At 38.1% G+C, this 22214-nt stretch overlaps 1 protein-coding gene across 24 annotated transcripts in view; it reads left to right on the top strand.

Annotated features, from left to right (window-relative positions):
• Positions 1–22214, top strand: part of NRXN1 (neurexin 1) — a 682391-nt gene that overhangs the window by 262514 nt on the left and 397663 nt on the right. For 15 of the 24 annotated variants that reach the window (XM_062605797.1, XM_062605765.1, XM_062605766.1 and 12 more), the window contains 3 exons: positions 6078–6461; positions 14230–14433; positions 16819–16845. In XM_062605797.1, the coding sequence (XP_062461781.1) occupies positions 6078–6461; positions 14230–14433; positions 16819–16845 (615 nt within the window). The remainder of the gene's footprint in view (positions 1–6077; positions 6462–14229; positions 14434–16818; positions 16846–22214) is intronic. The other 9 variants (XM_062605796.1, XM_062605795.1, XM_062605786.1 and 6 more) reach the window with 1 other exon arrangement.

The following is a 22214-nucleotide window of genomic DNA, read 5'->3' as shown; positions in this document are numbered from 1 at the left end:
ATGCCCATCTGGATCTGTGGTGGGAGATGCGTAAGGAACAAGAGCACATTTTTAAATTGTACTTATCCAGGCCATATTCACTAGTAATTTTGCAGATCCCTTCAGATTTTGGGAGATACAAAGAAGAGGGAAAAGATGGTGTCTTTTAACTTCGTTTTGCTGAATGAACTTTGGACCTATTACAGAATTGTAGGGTTTTTTGTATTGTAGGAACTTGTGATCCATTACAGGAGTTTTTCACCCTTGAATCCCATCCATTCCACCTGTAAGACCTTCTTTGAGTGCTATGTTACCTAATATCTTTGAGAAGGAACTCCTGAGATCCTGTTTCCCAGAGTTAAGTAAAGAAAGATTTCATATTTAAATGAAATATTTCATTTCTTCATGGTCCATCTTCTTGCTTATGTATGCAGCGAGGAAAGTGGACACGGTCCTCAGCATGTTCTTTGTCTTTTTTTTGCTAAGTATACAGCAGAATACACAACCTGGCACCAACCACTGTGTCCTGTCATGAGTTGAGTTTCCCTTCCAGTATCTGTGCTCATTCTGAGTTCCTGCTTTGGAGCTGCTTCTTGTGTGTCCTGTCTTGGCCGTGGGCTGTATGCTGTGTTCACAGTCCTCATCATAGGTATTATATTTTGCTTTAACACACAACATAGAGATTGTTGGTCTATTCTCCCAGGTAACAAGTGGCAGGTCAAGAGGAAACAGCTTCAAGCTGCACTAGGGGAGGTTTAGATTGAATATTAGGAAAAACTCTTCCTTGAAAGGGCAGTCAGGCATTGGAACAGGCTGCCCAGGGCAGCGGTGGAATCACCATCCCTGGAAGGGTTCACAAACTGTGTAGATGAGGCCCTTAGTGACATGGGTTAGTGGTGGCCTTGGCAGTGCTGGGGGAACAGTTGGACTTGACCTAAAGGCCTTTTCCAACCTAGCTGATTCTGTGAAGATGTAAAGTGTATTTAGAATACCTTGCTCTGAGTTTTCACTGTTAATAAACAAATGTTTCACATGCACAAAAAGCAACTAAATAGGCTACATAAGGTAAGCATAGAGATCAGAATAGTTGTAGTAGCTGTTGTTACAGTCTTCAGTTTCAACTGATCAGAATTGAGACAAGGTTTTGAAATATATTGTAAATTCTTATGCACAAACTTACGTAAAAGTAAATTGCTTTAATACTGAACATGATTGGAGAGGCCCAGGCCTAAGGGAAATGGTTGTCTGTCTGCTTTTAACAGTACTGCCAAATGTGCAGCAAAAGAATTGGAAAAAAATCCAAACCAAATCCAAAATAAAACCAACCATAAAGCAGTTGTAACAGTCTTTGCTCACAGTAACACATTTTCTTGTAACAGAGCAAAGTTAGATTTAGTAACTGTTTGGCACTTAAGATTGTTTATTAAATTGTTCACCATATTCAAGGATAACCTTCCAAGTGTTGTCAAACTAAACCACCGTTCATCCTTTGGAAATAACCATTACACAGGGAAGTCAGAGAGGAAACTGTTACTGTCATCCTCAGTTGTCTATGGCAGAGTAAAACAGTGTATCAGAATGTATTCATAGGTAGGTAACGCTTTAGGGTTGAGGAGTCATGGAAACTTTGAACTGAATTAGAGTTTCAACTTCAATACCAGAAATTAGAGTATGTAATTAGAGCTTAACTATCATCATGATCTCACTGTATGCAGTGCTTTGTCAGTATCTGTTACATGCATTATTGTTGCAGGTTTTTTTTTACCAGCACACACCTCTTTGCTCCTTCTCCTGTCTTTCCAATCTTGTAAGAACTGCCAGATTCACATGTGCCTATTTCAACAACTGTTAATATTCTCCATATTTGAGGTGATGAATTTATATTGGATCTTAAGGAAAATTCTGCCAGGGCAAGTGTTACTGCCCAGTTATCCTTTAAGCTAGTAATTCTTGCTGAAAATCTTAATTTCTTTAGTCTTTCTCAAACTCTTCCACCAGTACAGAAAGATGCTTCTGAATGTTTAAATTTCACTTTGCTCTCACATGGAATATGGTAGAATCATTTTAGGATCCCTAAAATTTATATCCAGTTTCTGGAGATAAGAAATACTACCTGCTTTTAGAGTCTTGAGGCTAGATCATGAATTCCCAGACTAAATAAATCACCCCACACCTTGCCCTTTGTCTTCCTTTTTTTCTTCTTTCATGCTGGACAAAGCAAATGCTGTCACTTCTTTCCCATTTCTTTCTTTTTCTGGTAGAAACACAGACAATATTTCCTACTTTAAGTATTAAAAATCTTTGCTAGGAAGCTACTTTTTTCCCATCAAACATTATTGCCTCAGTATTGCTCTTTTCAAAGAAATAGTGTAGCTGCTCCTCTGGTTATGGGCACTCTTACGCTAGATAATATGCAAGGATGTAACTGAAAGGATAGTTCTTGACACAGAGATGTTATAATTTAAGGCTAGAGTTTTCTCTTGCCATTGAGAGGCCAATGATCTTCTGAATCTTTTGTTTCCTCATCATATTCTGTTGTCTTCAGGTTATTTTGTAAAATGAGTTGCGTCTCATTCTTTTCCCTCTTAACAATTCTGGTGTGAGAAGGGTTGATGTTACATTATCTTTACAGAGCAAATTATTATCCTTTTCCAGTACTGGCCACATAAGACATTTGTATGCTCCATTAGCTTCCTTTCTTCCTGCTTCTAAGGAAAGTGATGTCTCTTCACATTTGTAAGTAGAAACAACCAAATGGATTGCAGCACACTGGTGATTTGAGAGAACAATTCTTTTTAATCTGCCTATAATTCCCAGAGAAAGTATGATTTTGATGTATTTTGGAAGTCATCTTTTATTCCCCCTTATTTTTCTTGGATTATTTTTTTTCAACTGCTTTTGCAAAGCAATTTGCAATTAAAGTTTTCATTACATATCAGAGATACATAAAAGGTAATTTGGATACCAATAGCAGTGATGGTTGTGTGGCTGCTGTTAAAAGTGCAGCAAGAAACTAAGGTAACTTGATAACTGATAGTATGAAACGCTTGGTGCCCAGGCATGGGTTTTCTATTGTAAAGCCTATTTGTATTATAGCCATAATTCTTGTTCTAAACAGTGTGCTGTGATATTTTGTTCAAGCTCCTACGTAACAGCTGAGCCAGAGTGAGTTATTAAGGCTTTGAGTCTTCTGCAAGTACTATTTAACTCAGTGTAGCTCTCAACAGAAAGGATTAAATAACTAACATAGTTATTTGGCTAAGGGTACTACACAGAGCGTGTAGGTCAGTTGAAGTGTCGTAGATATGTCCAGCAGTAAATTGGAGATGGTCCAGAGAGGTGACAGATTCCATGGGCTTCCAAAACATGAAAAGGATTCACAGAGGAGTTGTTGCCTGTTACGTTTTTCTACCTGTAGTCATCAGGTGCTGCAATTACATTAAGATTTCAGAGGGCTTCTCCCAAGGCGCATTTCATGTGATGTCATTTCCTGGGGAGTAGAAAAGTTCTTTTCTTTATAAAGTTGTTGCTATCTATTCAAAATAGCGCTTAAGCTCTCTCCACAGTAATCTTTTGACATACAGAAGAATTTTTGCCTGCTTCAATCTATCACCTAACTATAATTCAGTCACCAGAGCAGTGGTGATACCATTCCCTTTATGATTCACCTTCCTCAGCCTTCTGTGCTTATAAAACTATTTGGAATACCATCTTAATGCTGCAGCTACCCTGGCTGGGATTTCCTGCCTTTTCCTGTGCATTGACAGCCATCAAGACTAGTCAGTTCATTTTTATTTTTAATAGAAATGGAACACTCTGTCTTCTAGCATTATGGATAGCTTGAAAACAGAAATGTCTTTGTCTAGCAGAAAACAGCACTGTGCAAAGTGTGCACTGCAGCTAAGTTAACTTGTGTGGGTGCGTGTGCTGTCTGAACATAGATTTAAAGCATTTGGTCCTAAATAAGCCTGTGCAGCAGCAGATGGGAGAAAGCAACAATAGCAGGAAGAAATACTGTGAGCACAGGTATGATTTATATTTACAGCATCTTTAATTTTTAAAAGTAGAAATTACCTGTTGCCTGTAAGCAGTCTTTCTTGATACCTAGGATGCTCTCTGAACTATCTTGATTGAACAGGTCATTCCCAGGAATCATTGTTTGAGGCAACTGATGAATAAAGTCAAACCTCAAAATGTTTATGCTTCTGTGATACATAAGGTCAAATCTGTAGCAGGCATTCTTTATGAATGCCATGCTTCAAGAATGTGAGCAGCAACACATACTTAGAAAAATATAGTAGTCTTATCAATTTTAAAGAGGTGGAGGCCTGGAAGAATAGTAAGCGTGGTTCAACATGCGTATTTCTTAGTTAAGACTGGAAGTTCACATCTGTGTGATTGTTCAACTGACATACAAACTTTTCTGGTAATACATGAGAAGGAGAACTGACCATGTCCTCAAACATGCTCATAAAGATGCACAAACACTATGCAAAACTTTGATCTTTCTTTACATTTATTCTGATAGTAGGGAGACTGTAGGTAGTATCCAGCCCTTGTAAAATCCATACATCTCAAGTCTCACATGGGAGTCGGACCTCCCAGGGCCTCTACCCCAGGGAGTTTGTTCTAAGGGTCTAAACTGTTCAGATATTCATTCTGTCCGTGCTGTTGAAGTTAACCTGTGGAACCAACAAAAGAACAAGCAGAATGTCTAGCTCCTGCAGGACTCTGTTGCTAAAAGAGAAACGTAAATTTTAGGGCGGATCCAAGTAAGCGAATGCTCTTTTCTTGACCTACCTCTGTTTGCTGAAAGCTCATCTTCTAGTATGTATGCTATAAAAGTTCTGAATTTCATACTCTTGTGCACCACCCCCATCACAGTGGCGGTATTTTTGATAATCAGTGTTATCTTCTGGAATCTGTGTCATCCTTACAGGGAAAATAGTGAATTATGTTGGTTTTATGTATGTGTGATAAATACATTGTGGTAAATGTGATTCTTCAGTGTCTTGACACCATTAATACACTTTCAGTAGTGAGTCTAGTGGATTACAGTGTTGTATAATGTGGCTGCTACATTATAATAATCTGGTGACCTGTGTATAATGCTTTGATTTGTTTTCCTCACTTTTGCACCCATATAGAATGGTAAGGAGTTGCTTGTGTGAAGGCCTTTGTGATTCTTCTTTCAAGTGATTCTACTTAGTGAATAAAATGAAGTTTGGTTGCCATAAGCATCTTCTGTATCTCAGTGTACTAAATTTGGTCTCTGCCTATTCAAATTTGGAAAATTGGGTTACTTCTAAAAAGTCTAACAAAGAGCATCTTTAGCGTTGATTGCAGTTTCTTTGTTCAGACACTTTGTAGGCACAGAACTTTATTTTAGGTTTAATTTTGTTTGTTTACTTTTTAAACTTAAATGGAAAAAAATGCGTCTGATTTCCTGAGGCTTTATACACATCCTCTCTCCCTCTCTTTGTAACATGTACACATTTCAAGGTAAGTGTCAGAGGCATTGATTTCCCTCCTAGGAGCACATCGCTATCTTCTTAATGATTGCCTGTCTGGCAGCTGATGAGAGTATTTTCCTTCTGCACTTAGAGAAGGTATTTTCCAAAGCCCAGTGAAAGGGGTGAGAGTCTTTTAAAATACTGTGTCTTTGGATCTAAACCAAAGACAAAGATTTGTCTCCCAGATTGCAACCTATCAATGCAGCCTCAGCCTAATGCTTTGAAGCACAGATGAGGTCATGAAGAGATTTTTGTGGTAGTTGTTGCACAAGCAGGATATTTCTGAAAATAACTCTGAAATGCATTCCCGTTATGGGATGGGTAAGGTGATTTTTGACTTGTATTGTGACCATGCAGTATTGTGCATCAGTGTTCTTACATCATTCACTTCCTGACAGTATTTGTATTACATTGAAATTAAAATAATGAAATTTATCTACTACTGTGTAACTGTACCAATAGAATATCTGTGTTTCATTTGTAAATACTTGCCAGCAGCTAATGTGGCATGTAGATTAATAATAGCAGTACCTAAATATTTTAAATGTCTTGGAAATCATGCATTTTGTTGTGTTTTCTTCTCAGGGACCATATCTGTGAACACACTACGTACACCATATACTGCACCAGGGGAAAGTGAAATCCTTGATTTGGATGATGACTTGTACCTCGGAGGCTTACCAGAAAATAAAGCAGGACTCGTCTTCCCAACAGAGGTGTGGACAGCACTTCTCAATTATGGATACGTCGGCTGCATAAGAGATTTATTTATTGATGGTCAAAGCAAAGATATCCGACAGATGGCTGAAATTCAAAGTACAGCTGGAGTAAAACCCTCATGCTCAAGAGAAACTGCAAAACCTTGCCTTAGCAACCCCTGTAAAAACAATGGTGTATGCAGGGATGGGTGGAACAGATATGTTTGTGATTGCTCTGGTACAGGATACCTTGGCAGATCATGTGAAAGAGGTAGGTTCCATGCAATGGCCGCATTTCTGTATTATCAAATCCTTCACAATGATTAAAACTGATAAAATATCATTACCTTTTCCTGAGATGGAGACCTGCTGTAGGCTGAAAGAAGTAACTCTAGAGGAAAGATCTTATGGGCATTTCTAAGATGCATGAAGAAGTCTTAGTTGACTATGACCTAGAGGCAGTACTAATGAATGTCGGTTAGAAAATGTCTCCTTTTGTGTCTCATCACACCTTGCTGACTTCTAAAAAGCTTTATGAAAGCAATTTCAATTGTTATGGCATTACTAAATGGTCACATTCCAGTTCCACACTGAAGTCTTGTTCTCTGTCTGTTTATGTCAATACCACTGTGTAATTAAACTTACTTTTGCATTCCCCAGTATCCCTTAAATCCATGGCTACAACTTCAACCATGAGTCAAAGTAAAAGAATCAGTGTAGGAATCTATATTTCTTAACTTTTTTTTGATGATCATAGTGCTCAAGGAAACAGATTCTACTTACCTTGTATCACTGTGTATCCCTCTTGCCTAGAAAAGGTAAGTGTAAAATTGATAAACCCCATTTATTTGATTGAAAAGGTTGACTGGGGCCAGGAAGATAGATGTTGGTGTTAGTTTATAGGAAGAAAACTGTAATTTGCTTAAAATTACAGAGTACCCGCATGAAATATTTCAATATAAGTAGGAAAACAATAAAATACATTAGTTAGCATCTGAGGTGTTTGTTTTTATTCTCACTGGAATAGAAAATGTTTCAGTGCCCAGAGTCATATTTTTTTCCTCTCACAACTGACACAGTATAGTTTCTCTCAAGCTGAAATCTAAACCTGAAGTTTATTAGCTGGGAATGTTAGTTCTTTCCGTCTAGTTTGATTCATTGTTCTGGTTAGTAAGATGAAACAAAAAGGTGTTCTAAAGCATACATCAGGTCTTAATTTCTGAAGTTGTACGTAAATAAATGTGCATTTATGTAGAATGAATACCGTCATGTTATTGGCATTTGCATGTGGATTCTCTGTTTCTTCTGTTTTTTCTGATTTCTCTTTTTTTTTAAATATAGAGATGCCTTTGGCTCATGGGCAGTTATTCTGAGATCTCTAGATTGTTCTGTTAGTGGTGGAGTGAAGCTGGCAGAGGGCATAACTGAGCTGTCTGATGCATTACGAGAGCCTTCAGTTAAACATGTGTGGTGTACCACCCTGTGGCAAATGCCTGCTATTACAGATGGCAGAAATTTATTTAACAGGGTTTGCATTCTTTCCATTTGGGAGCTAGGAAACACGTGTTAAAAAGAAAACCGCACCCACATCTGCAAAGAACTTCAAAGCAGGCTTCATCATAGCCTGTTCATAAATATATTTGACAGGTGGTAATATTTTATATATAAACCTTTGTCTTTTTTATTTTCCATACTTTATTTTCAACCACCTTCTGCTCAGAGCTTGATTTTCCCAGTGTATTCTCCCAGTGGGAGCAGTGTGATACTATGCTGGTGGTGTTGGTTTCTCTACAGTGGTATTTGGTTCTTGTCCAACAGATCTGTGTGCAGCAGTTCAGACATTATGGGATCATTTCCTGCTCTTGGGCTTCCCTCTCTAGAGGAAACTACACTGAAAGGAGATCTCTTTTTAGGACTATTCATCTCCCAAATGGTCATGCATTAATAAGACTATAGCTTTCGGGATTCTGAAGGTGATGATTCTGTTGGAATCCTACCACGCAAAGTAGTTACAGCTACTACCCATATGAAGTGACTGATACACTTTTGTATTTGGCGCTATAAGCAACGTGGTTCTAGTTGTTCAAGCTAATTTACATAAAAGAGGAGCATGTTCTTTTCAACAAACAGTACAGTTTCACAAAGAAGAGAAAGCAATAAATAAAAAGAGACTAAAATATTGGAGATTAAACTGGACTGTAAGTGATTAAGGTATCTTTAGTAAACAAACTTTTAGCTACTTTTTAGCACCATCTTTTATTTTTCATGCTACTTCCCCTAAAGTAGGAGTACTAATGTCCTATATGTGGGTGTACAATACAGGATCTGAAATAATTTTAGTCAGGTTATCAGTGCACAAAATGCACGAAAGACAACTCGGTTCTATTTTAATTTCAGTACACTTAATGGGTTTATTTCTATCCATGTGGTTTTTATCCTGTTGCAAGGTATTCTTTATTTTATTCTTGATTTTCAGTAAGGTTAAACATCAGTATAATCTGTAGATTGGCTTTAGTGCATTATGGAAACTACAGCAGATGGACAGACAGATGTCACAGCAATATCGTTTGTCTTTATCCTACTTTAGTTGTGGATCACAGTGTATGATTGCCTCTGAACAGCCTTTTGCAGGCGTGCATGTTTGGATGGGTACGAGTAATGCACAGGAGTAAATTCATCAAACAATGAGAAGAAAAAGTAGGCAGGCAAAGATTTATCAAAGTGACATTTTGGAGGGGAAATGTATTTATTCATAATTTGTGTATGTATGTCCATGTTGTACATGCGCACACACATATACATTAAATAAAGGAATAGAACTTTCGTTCCTTGCATTCTCTGGATGCTTTAAAATTAGAAAAAAAATAAATACAGGTGATGTGATGTTAGGTGGTAGAAGAATCATGTGTTCAAAATATTATAGTAACTCCATCTCTGACTTAAGTTAACTTACTGTGTTTGTGTGTTAAAGTTTTAGCACCTTTACAGCGTGGCTTAGGACTTCATTCCTGAAGTAATACCAGTGTAGAAATTAGGAGGAATCGTTTTGGCTTCTGTTCATTTATTACCTAGTAATTAATTGCATAGAAAGAATTTATTCCATCAGATGGATGGAAAGGTTCCTCGTGATTCACCAAGGCTGTAGCTTTGGGCCTGGGTGGGCTGATGTAGCTGCTGGTAAATGAAAAGGGTCACAAAGCAAACCTGAACACGTGATTACTCATCATCCAGATTGTTCCCATACTTCTGGCATGGCTTTGGACTATATCCTCTGTCACCTTCTGGGCAAAGTTTGTGTGGGAGACAGCAGGAACAGAGGGTAATTTCATGCTTTAAAAATGGTTCTGTGGGCTTCAACACAGTCTTTGTATTGTTGCAGACACTTTGAAACTGAAAAAGCAGGGGAAAATAAGTAATTTTGTCTTTGGGACTTCAGAGTCACCACAAGGGGTCCAGAGGAAACAAGAACTTATTTTATTTGTTAAAATACATGCAGTAAGCATCTATACCTACCAAGCAGCCTGTTGTTAAAACCAGTATAAACTTGACTGCAAAACTGATAAGGAATATCATTGAAATGCAGATGGCTACTCCATACTACTTTCACTTTAAATTAGCCATGAATTGAAGAGAAGCATCTGTTCAGAAAACTGTTTCTCCCTATAAACATGCATCGGAGCATTTCTAAGGGTACAAACAGATGTAGGAAAGTGTCTGAAATATTAGGTGCCTCAGTCCCTTCAGCAATCTAGGCAAACCCCACCCAAGTGAAAATTAAGGTCCTGAATCCTCTTGTATAAGCATTAGTTGTGTGTCCCTGGTGATAGACACAGCGCTGATGGGGGTAGTACATATACAGGAAGGAAGAGTATCCAGCCCTGGAGGTCTTAATCAGAAAAAAATTGAAGGAAAGCATGGAGAGGGGAACCAAACTCTTCAGTGGCTCTTCAGTTTTTGGTTTGTTGGGTGTTTTGCTTGCTTGGTTTTTAGCCCAGAATCAGCAATGGGCTTAATTATCAGGTTTGTAAAATTATCAAAGAAAGAATCTATAAAATATTTTTATCAGTCTCTGAATTACATCTTGCTGTTTATTCCTTGTTAATAACTGCGTGCACTGATTTGCTGCCACAGAAAATTGCCAGTGAAGTTTTGTGAGGATTTTCTGCTCTTTTTCTTTTCAATGCTGTGCCTCCAACACTGAAGTGGTAGTAAAATTATTAATCCCTACTGTGGAAACTCTGATTTTTTTAATGAATAGCACATTCTGAGCTGAACTTATAGTCTATTTGCATGTCATCTAATAATTAAGAGGAAGCTAAGCAAGAGAAAACAGACCTTTCTGCCAACACTTATGTGAGAACAGTTAACAGTGTAGATCTCAAAGAAAGATGAGGCATGTATCACTTCGAATTCAGTTGGTCCAAAGCAAAAAATCAAAGTAAAAGTTAGAGGCAAAAATTAATACATGCTTTTAGCCAAGCTGTTCCTTCAAGGTTTGCATTGGTGGTGTAACTGCCTCTCCTCATTCTGATCACCATCTTACTGACCAGGCCTTGCAAAGTAACAGTGGATTCTGCTCAACTGAAGTAACTGCAGGAAAAAGTTTGTGGAATTTTGAGAAAGTTTAAAGTGCTGGAAAAAGTTCCCTCAAACAACTGGAACAATCTCTAGTTCTAAAAAAGTAAAACCAAGCTCTTTTTATTTCATCTTAAACTGTTTTTTTCCTGCTGTTTTTCTTCCATTATTGTATTTCACCAAACACAATAATAGGCTAAGAAGGCATCACCGCAAAGAATTAGAAGACAGACACCACATAAGAGGGAACTCCATGTGCTGACAGAGATCTTGTACATGTACTACTAGATAGCTTCTGACCAGCAGAACATGGAAATTGCAGAGCTGAGAGCAATACTGAGCCAAGTGGAAGAGAGGCTGAGTTGAATAGGTCATTCACATGGCAAAATCCAGCTTGCCATCCTGAGAGAGAATCACAATATCGACAAAATACCATACAGCCTTCTTAATGTAGCAGTCACTTATTCATGGTTTAACAACTAAACGTTTTCCTAACAACACTTGTATCAGCAGATTTATTTCAAATGAGTAAAGTGAGCACAGTTGTGTATTTTATTTTAGGAATATGTAGTGTCTCAAATCTTTGGTTATGGCTCTCAGCAGTGCTAAGTTGTCTTTGATCAAATCATCCCTGCTTCCTGCCAGTTTTACAGGGGTTTGTTTGTGGTGTTTTGTTGGTTTTTTCCTGTGATACCTTTGTATTTAGAAAGCCTGTGACTTGGTGCTTCCCATAATGATAGAAGCTAGTTGACATGAGGGGGTTTTCTCCTTGCCCCAGAGCTGTTCAGTCATTTGATCTTCTGTTCAGTCTCCTTGGTCTGTTCTTGGAACATCTGTTTCCAAAATGACTGGCACGGGATGGCTTAGGAGGATTGAGTATCTAATCACATCAGGTCTGTTCACTGTGACATTAAATACTCACAGGTCATCTTTGATTAAATTGAGAAAGTTCCCTCTCTCCTTTTTCTGTAACTTCCTAAAGGACTGAATAACTGTAGGAAAGCCAGCAAGCAGTACCCATGCTGATTCTGACAACTTTGTTTTACATTATTGTAATTTAATCATTTAGCAACAGACCTGCATAGAGTTATTGAATATTGTTCATCTGACGGAATCTGAATTTGCCCAGTTTATAAATCCCTTGAATAGTATTAATGTGTCTTTTTAATAGGCAGTATAAAATACATTGTGTTTTCTCTCACATTAGCATGTAACTTAAACTTCCATGCTGAACTCGTTTACTTTGGGAGCTTTTAATGCACAGACTGATGTAGGAATGAGTTATAAGCCCTGGCTCTCCACCCTCAAAAAACCACCAACCCAAAACAACCACAACCCCCCCCCACCAAAGCAAACAACAAAAAACCCCACACAAACCAAAAAACAACCCAACTCAAATCAAAAACCAACCAACCACAACCCAAAATGGAACAAAGCCAAATTGCCTCCCACTGAAACCTCATTGACTTAAATTCTCGTATGAGGCTGGTAAGAATTAAGTATTCACTCTCCTTCACTGAAAAACTTCCACTTTAGAACATGCAGAAAGTATTATTACCTGCATGTTAGAAATCATCAAACCTCTGAAAGTGTTCTTCTAACCTGTTATGTCTAATGATTTTCACACCAGTATTAGTAATCCCTGTTTTCTTCAAATTTGTACTGGGGGAGGCTGGAATTATTAATGAATATACCATCTATCCTTTTTGTCTCCATTATGCTCACAGAGTTACAGTGGAACATCTTGTCCTTCCATAGACCATGTAGGCTGGAAGCCTTGAAGAGCTGTTTAATCTTTAACAGTATACAAGATAGGGAATGAAAAAAGTTTTGACAAGCTGTCATAAAGTATTGGTGTTTAAAAAGGAAAAAAAAAATGCCTTTTTTAGTTGTGATACTGGTTAATGGTAGTATGAGGGTATCAGGCCTGGAGAATATTATTGCATGTGGGACCACAATACACCTTTGCTGTTAGATAACTCTTACGATACTGCAGCAAATTCAAGTATACAGAAGCTGTCCATAGGTGTTCTCTGCTGTCTTCCTGCTTGTTGCTCATTTGGGCAAGTAACTGGTATTATTTTCAGTGAGTTGAGGTACCCTCAGGATTGCCTGTTTTTCTAAGAAAGATTCCATAGTACCCTGTTTAAACCTCATTTAATACTTCAACACTTTCTAAGATTGAGAGGTTTTGGGTGGGTTTAGGAATGTAGAAGACACATGGAAGAAGTGAATTAGTGGTAGGAGAGCAATCAGATGTTCATAAAACAGGCATGTTCAGATACTGTGGTTTACCTTTGATGTAGTGATTTTAGTTTTGTAGTATGGTTAGTTTTATATATTACTGGGGAGCCTACTGACTCTTAGCTTGGGGTAGAGGATGCTGCTTGTCGCTGCTTCTTCCACCATGATGTGCCACTGTCAATGAGCCTAAGACCCAGTTCCAAAAGCTGTGTTGATTAACTGGCTGCAATGCTTCATCCTCCTGCAAAAAAGTACTTCTTAGTACATTTAGGAAATAGATGTGTCCTTTGCTTTCTAGGAACAGAAATCCAGCCTTTCTGCTTGCTTGTTACCAGCCTGGACGCTGGGAAGAGAAGACTTGTGGCTGATTGCTCTGGGGTCTAACAGGCTGTGACCACTCTGTGCCAGGTGCCAGAAGTGCTCGCTGTGGGGGTTTCCTGTGATGTCTGAAACTGACAGTTATTTGCTTATCTCAGGAGTTTGAAGATCTTGCCCTCAGTGTGCCAAGTCCAGGCTCGATCCTAGCGTTGAGGCTGTCATGTTTGTACGGGCGTTTTTGATTCTACTGTACTGCAGTCATGGTGGTCATGAAGCAATCTGTGCTCCATCTACACCATGCTGGGGGTAGTTACCCATTTCACGTGGCTTTTTGCTAACTGGATGGTCAGTGTAACTGGTAGTAGCAATGGTTTGGGTTGGAAGGGACCTTAAGGATCATCTAGTTCCAACCCCCCAAAGTACCCTAAGGTAATTATCTTGGTGGATGATGGTCAGATAGGACCTTTTAATAGGCTATAAATTTTTCATGAATATCTTTTACTGACTTTGAGCTATTTTGAGTAGTACAGGCCTAGCCTTGCAAGCATTTTTTTTCATGTGTGTTTTTACCCATCTGCTTGAAGATGCCTACATGACTGGCTCCTGCACTAAAGAGCAATTTAGATTCTTTGAAAAGCACCAGAATAATGCACTTAAAAAACTCAAAGAACAAATAAAATTATCTGCCCCCCCTCCCCCACCAAACCAGACCCCATGAAATAAAACCCAGACCGGAACCTAACAAACCCCAAACAGCTTTGCTTATGTTTCCCACTAACAGTGATATGTAACACGTAATTTTTCTGTGTCATACCAAGTGAAGATACATTTATTGTGTTCTCTTTGGGCAGTTTGTGTAAATATAATTCTTTAATAAATGGTTTTCTCCTTTATGTTTGCAGAGGCAACAATTTTGAGCTACGATGGAAGTATGTTTATGAAAATACAGCTCCCTGTTGTGATGCATACAGAGGCCGAAGATGTTTCTTTACGGTTCAGGTCCCAGCGAGCTTATGGCATTTTAATGGCAACTACATCTAGGGAATCTGCAGATACCCTTCGCTTAGAGTTGGATGCAGGACGAGTTAAGCTAACGGTCAACCTAGGTAACAAATTCTTGCTCCAAGAAATTAACATTTTCTTTACATTTTTCTTTTTGCTTGCAAACATTTCTGAAACAGCCTGTTTTAACATTCAAAGTAAACTGAAATGATATATAAGCACATGTCGATGCAACATTTGTGTATGTACATACACACACAAATACATGCCCATTATTATACTTTCATTTTCTTTTGCATTTTTGTGTTCTTTATATAGTTTAACATAATCATCACAATATTTTTGTACTATTGTGTATTCTAAAAAGAGGAGATTGGTTCGTCAGTGGTATATTGGAGCTAAATCATGATACTTCATTGTGGAAGGTTGGTCTCCCTCTACAACTTCTTCACAGGAGCACTTCCACTTTTTAAATGTGCAAGTAGGAACAACATGTGTAGGTCAGTGCAGTTTAACTTCCATCAATTAATGTACAAAATGCAAACGTACCAAAGAATCATGGAGTGATTTGGGTTGGAAGGGATCATAAAGCTCATCTAGTTCCAAATCCCTGCCATGGGCAGGAGCACCTTCCACTAGACCAGGTTGCTCTGAGCCACATCCAGCCTGGCCTTGAACACTGCCAGGGATGGGGCAACCACAGCTTCTCTGGGCACCCTGTGCCAGGGCCTCAGCACCCTCACAGGGAAGAATTTCTAGTTTTAAAACTGAAAAAGTTGTCATTAGCTATTCCCACTGACGGAATTCTTGGTCTCCTCTTTTTGGGTGTCAAATCTACAGTAAATCCATCTCCTCTTTCTTAAACAATTCTGTAGTGGTGTTTTTGTAGTATCGAACGATAACACAACCCTTCAATGCCCAAAGACTGCGGCCCTCAGCAAACAGCCGTGTGAACAGAGGAGGCACAAGCCCTTTTACAGAAAAAAAAAAAACACCAAAAAACCACCATACCAAAAATTGATTTCCTAGTCTGAAATATGATGGTCAAAATGCTAGATTGTGGGTTTTCTTTAGTTAAAGAAAATTGTAAGTAAATAAAAGCACTTCTTCTGTGCTTAAAGTCCCAGTCAGGACCTAAAAGAGAACAGAAATACACTCAGGAAAATGCACACTCCATGCAGTCATTCCCAACATGGAATTTTGGTTTTAAAGGGAATTAGATATTTTGTCCTAATTGCAGATAAAGTGATTGCCAGAAAGGAAGGTGAGGAAATAATCACCTAATTCTCCATTCCTTAAAAGTGTTTCTCACTGAACTACTGTCCTGGTGTTTACATCTGGGAAGGGAGAAGCAGTGCAGTGTGTCCACGTTGACTCCTCTGTTGAAGACCCCGGAGTGCCGAGCCTGAGCCAGGCTCCCAGGGGTGATGGCTCTGAATCCCAGTCCTGCAGGAGCACTTTCTGTAAAAGGGGATGTGCAGGTCCTGGTCCCTGGCTGTTTGCCACCACTTTTCTGATGCGGTTGACGACACATGACAAACTCAGCTATATGGAAACAAAATCTAGGTTTGATGGTATATATGTTCCTCAAAGGTGTAAGCCAGGAGTAGCTCTACAAACCAAGCAGCATGGCATAGAGTATTTTTTTTACTGTAATAAGTGCAGGTAGCCCAGTAAAGGATGCTGCTATAGATCAGGTCATTCTCTTTATATAGTAACTCCCACCCTCTGTCAGCATTTGCCTGCTTTTATAGTTCAAAGAAGTAAGTAAATCCATGCCCAAACAATAGTGATTCCTCCTCCAGTACCCCCTTTTTTTTTCTTCCTTTTTCTTTCCTTTTCCTTCTCTTTTCCAGGCAGGGGAATAACCTGAAAGTAGTCAGGATTCTCTAGTTAAGCAGTACCTAGAAATAAGTCATTATTTCCTGTATATTAATGTAGTTTTAAATGTAGTCACTATTCATATCTTAAGTCTATACAATAGGAAAATATATCTGCTCAAAACCTTATTTATAGGCCTGGGTGGTGAGCTTTGTATTACTACGTAGGTTTGGAAGATCAGCCTTTGAGGTATACTATACACAAGTTGTCCAAGATGTCTGATTGTGGCCTGGCTTGCTCTAGGACCCATTGTGACGGAGCACTTTCTAATTACACTGAGAGAAATTACCTGTTCTTTCACAGATGGGGAGAAAGCTGCAGCCTGCCTCAGTTAAGCATCTTTGACATTTCATCCTGATTTTTGCACTTAGATTTGTCACCATGTAGCTTTGTTTGAAATTGGCCATTTTTACCCTATTTGTCGTTTATATTTATCAAGACTTATCGCAGTATATCTGGGTTCTAACCGTATGTAAAGACTGATGATATGGAGTGGCCATATTTGCATGTGTCTGTCCCCGGAAGGGTGGACTGTGATTTTATTGGATGTCTGCAGCTATTACCTTGAAGGATAAATTTTCATTTTTCATCTATTCTTCCCCATCTAGACTGTATCAGGATTAACTGTAATTCCAGTAAGTGCCTATTCAAACTTTTTAAAATGTTATTCCACCATTATGAAATATGCAAACTAGCTGAAAAAGAATGTGGGCAGCTTGCAAGCACTTGATCGTTTGTTAATGAAATGTGATGATTAATTATCCTTGTGTAAAAAGTCATCATATACTCTAGTGAGTATTTTTTGTCCTTCCTATAGGACATCATTTTTAACTAGGACATGAAAAAAGAAAGTATTCTACAGGTTGTAAATGTACACAGAGGAAACGGTACCTGTAGTACTGCACTATTCTGGACAGGCTATTTTAGTTGTAGTAGCCATGGAATTTTTGACCCAGTATTTCCGAGAAGCTGTCACATATTTTCCCCTGCATCCTTGTTCAAGTTTCCTTGACATTTTACCTCCAGCTGGTGGTGAGACTGTTGGAACAGAATTGTCCCTATTACAAGAATTTCTATTTTGTAATCCTTCTAGACAATTAACTGTGCTTACTGGCTGCTTATACACAATTGATTTTGCTAAATCTTGCTTTATGGAAATGTAATACATGCCAAGAAGGACATTATTATGAATAACCATATTTCTATGATGATTTTTTACACTTTAATTATGTAAGAAACCTTAAATTGAACATTTTTCTCTGTGATATGCATGTTTATGAAACAGAGGGAAACATTTGCCAGATGAATGGACTAAATTTTAACTTCTCTGATATTATTTGGATTAAGAGGCTATATTCTGAAAGGAGAAAAAGGACTGTGATTTTATTTTGAGTCTATGGAATTCCTGAATGGTGTCAACAAAGTTATTGATAGTAAGTATGGTAGATTTGAGTTTTGGGTTGGTTTTTCTTTCCCTTCCTAACAGGTTTTGCAGGCCAGAGAACTGACTTGATGCAAATAGAGACAAAGTTAAAGAGCAAACTGCACGAGCTGTTTTCCTAAAAGACATTAACGTAACATCCCATAATAGTTTTGTAGTCCACAAAGAGCTGCAGTTATTCATAATGTGTCATCTGCTAATAGATTTTTCAATTCATAACTTTGACAAGACAAAATAGACAAAAAATACAGCATTTGTCTTAGAAGATCTCCAAGTATAAGACAAGCAGCTTTTGGAACAGAAGTGTAATGGGTTTGTCTGCAGCTGGTAAATTCCTTTTTCCTTAGGAAAAGAAGTATTGCTTTTATCTTCACTTCCTTAATAAAATGAGAAAATCCCACTGAAAAGGAAATTGCTAACATAGGGGGAAAAAATGGTCGTACAGCACAATAGGTCTTTTGGTTTTAAATCTTTGTGGACCCAATGAGGTGTCATAAAACTAAATTAAAATGATTTGTAGGTTCCATCTTTAAACAAGTTTTGGATCAAAAGAAAACCTGCAAATACAGAGTAAGTAATAAACCTCCAATTTGAGGATTGTAAACAGGAGAAATACATGGGCTGAATTGAGTTAGTGGTTACTAGTTCTTCTTGATCTCATACTGAAGCAGCATAACCTCTGTACAACATATCCTTGGTATGAAATACTCATGGGTTATTTTTCTTTACAGTTATATAGCCTTTTTGTTATTAGAAATTAACTTTCATGATTAGTTTCGTCTCCCTTTGGTGCTTGTGTACTGAACAGGGGTTTCAGCTTTCGGTGTGGTAAGTACTTCAATGCTTTCTTATCAGTACTCACTGTAGTTTTTCTACAACCAGATGACATCTCATGAGCAATTTCTGTGTGTTAGTTTTTAGATCATGAAGAAATTATTGCTCTAAACAGGCCTTAGAAATTGCTTGCTTATTAGATAGCATAATGGATTTTAGTGGATCAGAGACAATTCATTTGAAAGCAACAGCATCCAAAACCTGAGTCTTAATTTGGTGAACACTAAAACAATTCAGTGCCTGTCTTATGGGGTGTACTGAGAGCTGGATGTACATCAGTCCTTGGTTTATGTTGATAGGAGTAAATCTGGGTTTCATGTTTGAGAAACTTTCTTCAGATTTTCCTGTTTCTGTTGCTTAGAAATTACTCATCTTAATATAATTTCACTGTTGGGACTGAAATAATACATGTATTATAGCTAGACTAGTAACAGAGTTAAGGTCAGGATGAGGCTGTGATCTGGTTTGGATTTGGAGAGAGAGCCTTAGGAAAACTGTAAAACCAAATGTGGTGCTTGGCTTGAGAGAAGAAAAGGTAACTATGAATCTGAACGCCTTATTTCCTGCATTGAATTAAAAACCTCGTGAATAAAATGTTACACCTCCTCCTCCTGTTTTTCCTCAAGTGCAGCCCAAAACCTGTCTTGTGCTCACTGCAGGTTTACTGACCAACTGTTGGCTGGTCAGAGCTGAGATCTTGGTAGGAAATGACACTTCAGCTAAAGGTGAAGCCATAACAATGTTCTGTGTTGCAGAAGAGGTGGCATTTTGTGTTTTTCTTTGTTTGAAATACAGACACTTTCAAGATGTCAGTCTGATGTCGGGTGGCTACTGAGCTTCTCTCATTAACGCTGTTATGGAGACTGCTCACTTCATGCCGTTTTTATGGAACCGAGTCAAAGTATTTAGTGCTAGGTTAGAAGATTTTTATCTTTATAAAACATTACACTACTAGAAACTCTGTCTGATGTCAACTGGAAAATACCATTGCTGAAATGTTGCTTTTGTACATCCTTAAATCACTTCATTGTGTTCTTCAGAGCTGCAAGTTTACAAAACAAAACTGTCTGTCAGGCAGTGAAATAAATGGTTCTTCTAAACCGCAGGTACATTGAGGCTGACATGAGGAGAAAGGGGAAATCTGATGTTATGAACAGAAACAGCTACTATGGTTTCAGTATTAGTTTTACTAGACTGAGGAATTAATTTAAAAATAAGACTGAAATGAATGGTGTTGGTTCAAATAATGTGAATATGCAGCATTTCTTGGCACTATTCCTGTAAAAAGAGCTGTAACTTAGTTGCTATTCAGCCCTTAGATGTTGCATACAAAATGGGTAAGCTAATCCTGAAAAATTGCCTAAGGAGAAATGCTGAAAAAATAAATATATTTCCCCCCTTCAGAGAGGAAAATAATTGTTACAGTAAAAGTTAACTGTAGACTGTAAAGCATAAATTATAATCATCCTGCAATGGTTTGGGTTGGAAGGGACATCTAGATCCAACCGCCCGCCATAGGCATAAACACCAGCGAATCCTGTTGAACTGAATGTAATTTTTCACTAGTACTTCTTTGAGGCATAACTTCATCCCATAAAATTTGCATGGCAGATCAGTAACAGTTTGTGAATGAGTTATGAACAGGTGTGCTCTATTTCCAGATTTCTCACTGCTGCAATGTTAAGGGCCCTATCTTGACTTAAATTCTCTTTTTTCCCCAGTTTTATTGCTCCCAAAACACTAACATCTGAAAAATTCCAGATACCTGTAAGCCAGAGGCCCTGGGCTTTAAGTGCAATATACTTTTTTCACATGTGCATGTGCAGTCTTGCCTGTTTTGTCATCTTTTGTGTTATTTTTTTGCATTGATATTTCTTCTGTATATTTTTATATGAGTCAGCAGAGTAGGCCCATAGGATTTTTATCAATTGATACATTATGCAAATAATAAGGTTAACTGTTAACTGGTAAATAACTGGCTCTCTTTTCTGAATGTGATACTTTTGTCCTCTATAGTAAGATACGGGATAATAGCTTTTTTCGAGCGCTGCTGTGAAAGATGGCTCGACTAGTAGCACAGGATCGATTTAGGTCACTTCTCTGGTCCACAGTTTAGCTTCCATAGGCAATAATTCCTAGAGTAGTCCCACAGAATTCAGTTATACTCAAATATAGGACTATCAGAAGTAATGAGTAAGAACTGCAGAAGGTTAGGAGGCAGGGAGCAGAGACTACTAGGGCAGTGTATGTCTATGCTGTTCCTCAGGGAATGCATTGACCAGCTTTGCTGCCTGGGTGGCCACCTTTCCAAATTTGTAATGATTTCCTGGACTTTAAGGCTTTTCCTTCCAGTGAAGTACCCTTTCTGCCTAGGTTTTCATTCATTCTCTAGATCCTCTATTTTTTTCCCCCCTCTCATTTTATTTTCTCACTCTGTTTCATTTCTCTGTTGTTCCCTCTAATCCTCAATCTCTTTTCCTTGTTTTCTGTATGCATCCTTTAAAAACTTTACTATTCTGCAGATGTGCACATTAAAGGTGATTAAATTAACTTCCTGTGTTTGGAATATGTAACACCTGTTAGTGAAGCATTTTATTTTTGTCAAGGTATCCTACAAATCAAGAGCATGATAAGGAAATATGTCAGATTATTGGTAAATAACAGGGGAATTGTATGTGTTGAAGAATCAGGTAGTGTTCGATTACAGTGTACTTTGACTTTACGCATAGATTTTAAGCACAGAAAAGCTTAAAGACTGTGAATCTTTTTGAAAACTACTGCTTGAAAAAGTGCATTTTGTTGAAAGTCTACAGTCTTCAGTCTTCAATGGAGATTGTGAACTTTAGGGTGATGAGCAAATCACTAATCCATTTCGATGTATTATCTTCTAGCTCTTTAGTGAAAAGAATTCTTAGAATATATTCTTTGTCCTGTTTTGTTGTTAGCAGAAGGAAATCATTGAAATGATACAGTAGTGTAGGTCCCATCCAGTGTAAGATTTTGTATTTGGCCTGTTTTCTTACATAAAATCCTCACAAACTGTGAGGTGTTTTGATCTTGTTCTCATTCGGCGTGGCTGTTGGCCTTCTAAAAATGTGTCAGAGAGCTTTACCATAGAGGATACACAGCAAATCAGCAGGGTGCTTGCACTGCAAGCTCAGTCAGGAACTCTCTGGGGAGTAAAGTTTGAAATAAATATAACTAATCATTTTAAAACTTTAGCTGTACTTTGCAGATGTAGAATATGGGGTGATTGGATTCCTTCGCATTCAGCAATAGTACTTTAAAGACCCTTTCTCACATGATTTCCCCAAAACCAGGGTTTTTGTACAGCAGAACTCAAAACATATGTGGCCCTTTTCAGTCAAATTCTGATTACAGTCTACTAGTTAACCGAAACCATGATTTGAGTCTAATCAAAGGCAAATGAAATTGAAAGATGCAGAAAAAAAGGAAAGCTGCTTCTCTATTTGAAGTCCCTCACTGGACTCCTTAGTACTTAGCCCTGAAGCTGAGCTAATACCATCCTGTATCTTGTTTCAGGCACTCTGTTGTGAAGTGAGGTTGAAAACAGCTAGGCTGGGGAGAAGAGTTCAAGTTTGAAAGCAAAATAGCCTGTGTAAACATAATCCAAAGGATTAAAGTAGTTAAGAGAGAACCCTTAATTTATTCTGTACAGCCACAGAAGCTAGTTAGGAGAGCTCCTTCTTATTCTTCAAGCTCTGTTAC

This window comes from Pezoporus occidentalis, unplaced genomic scaffold, assembly GCF_034315485.1.
Source record: "Pezoporus occidentalis ecotype Australia unplaced genomic scaffold, CSIRO_AGI_Poc_V1 ctg93, whole genome shotgun sequence".
NCBI lineage: Eukaryota > Metazoa > Chordata > Aves > Psittaciformes > Psittacidae > Pezoporus > Pezoporus occidentalis.
The sequence above is the reverse complement of the archived record's forward strand: the minus strand, read 5'-3'. Positions and strand labels throughout refer to the sequence as shown.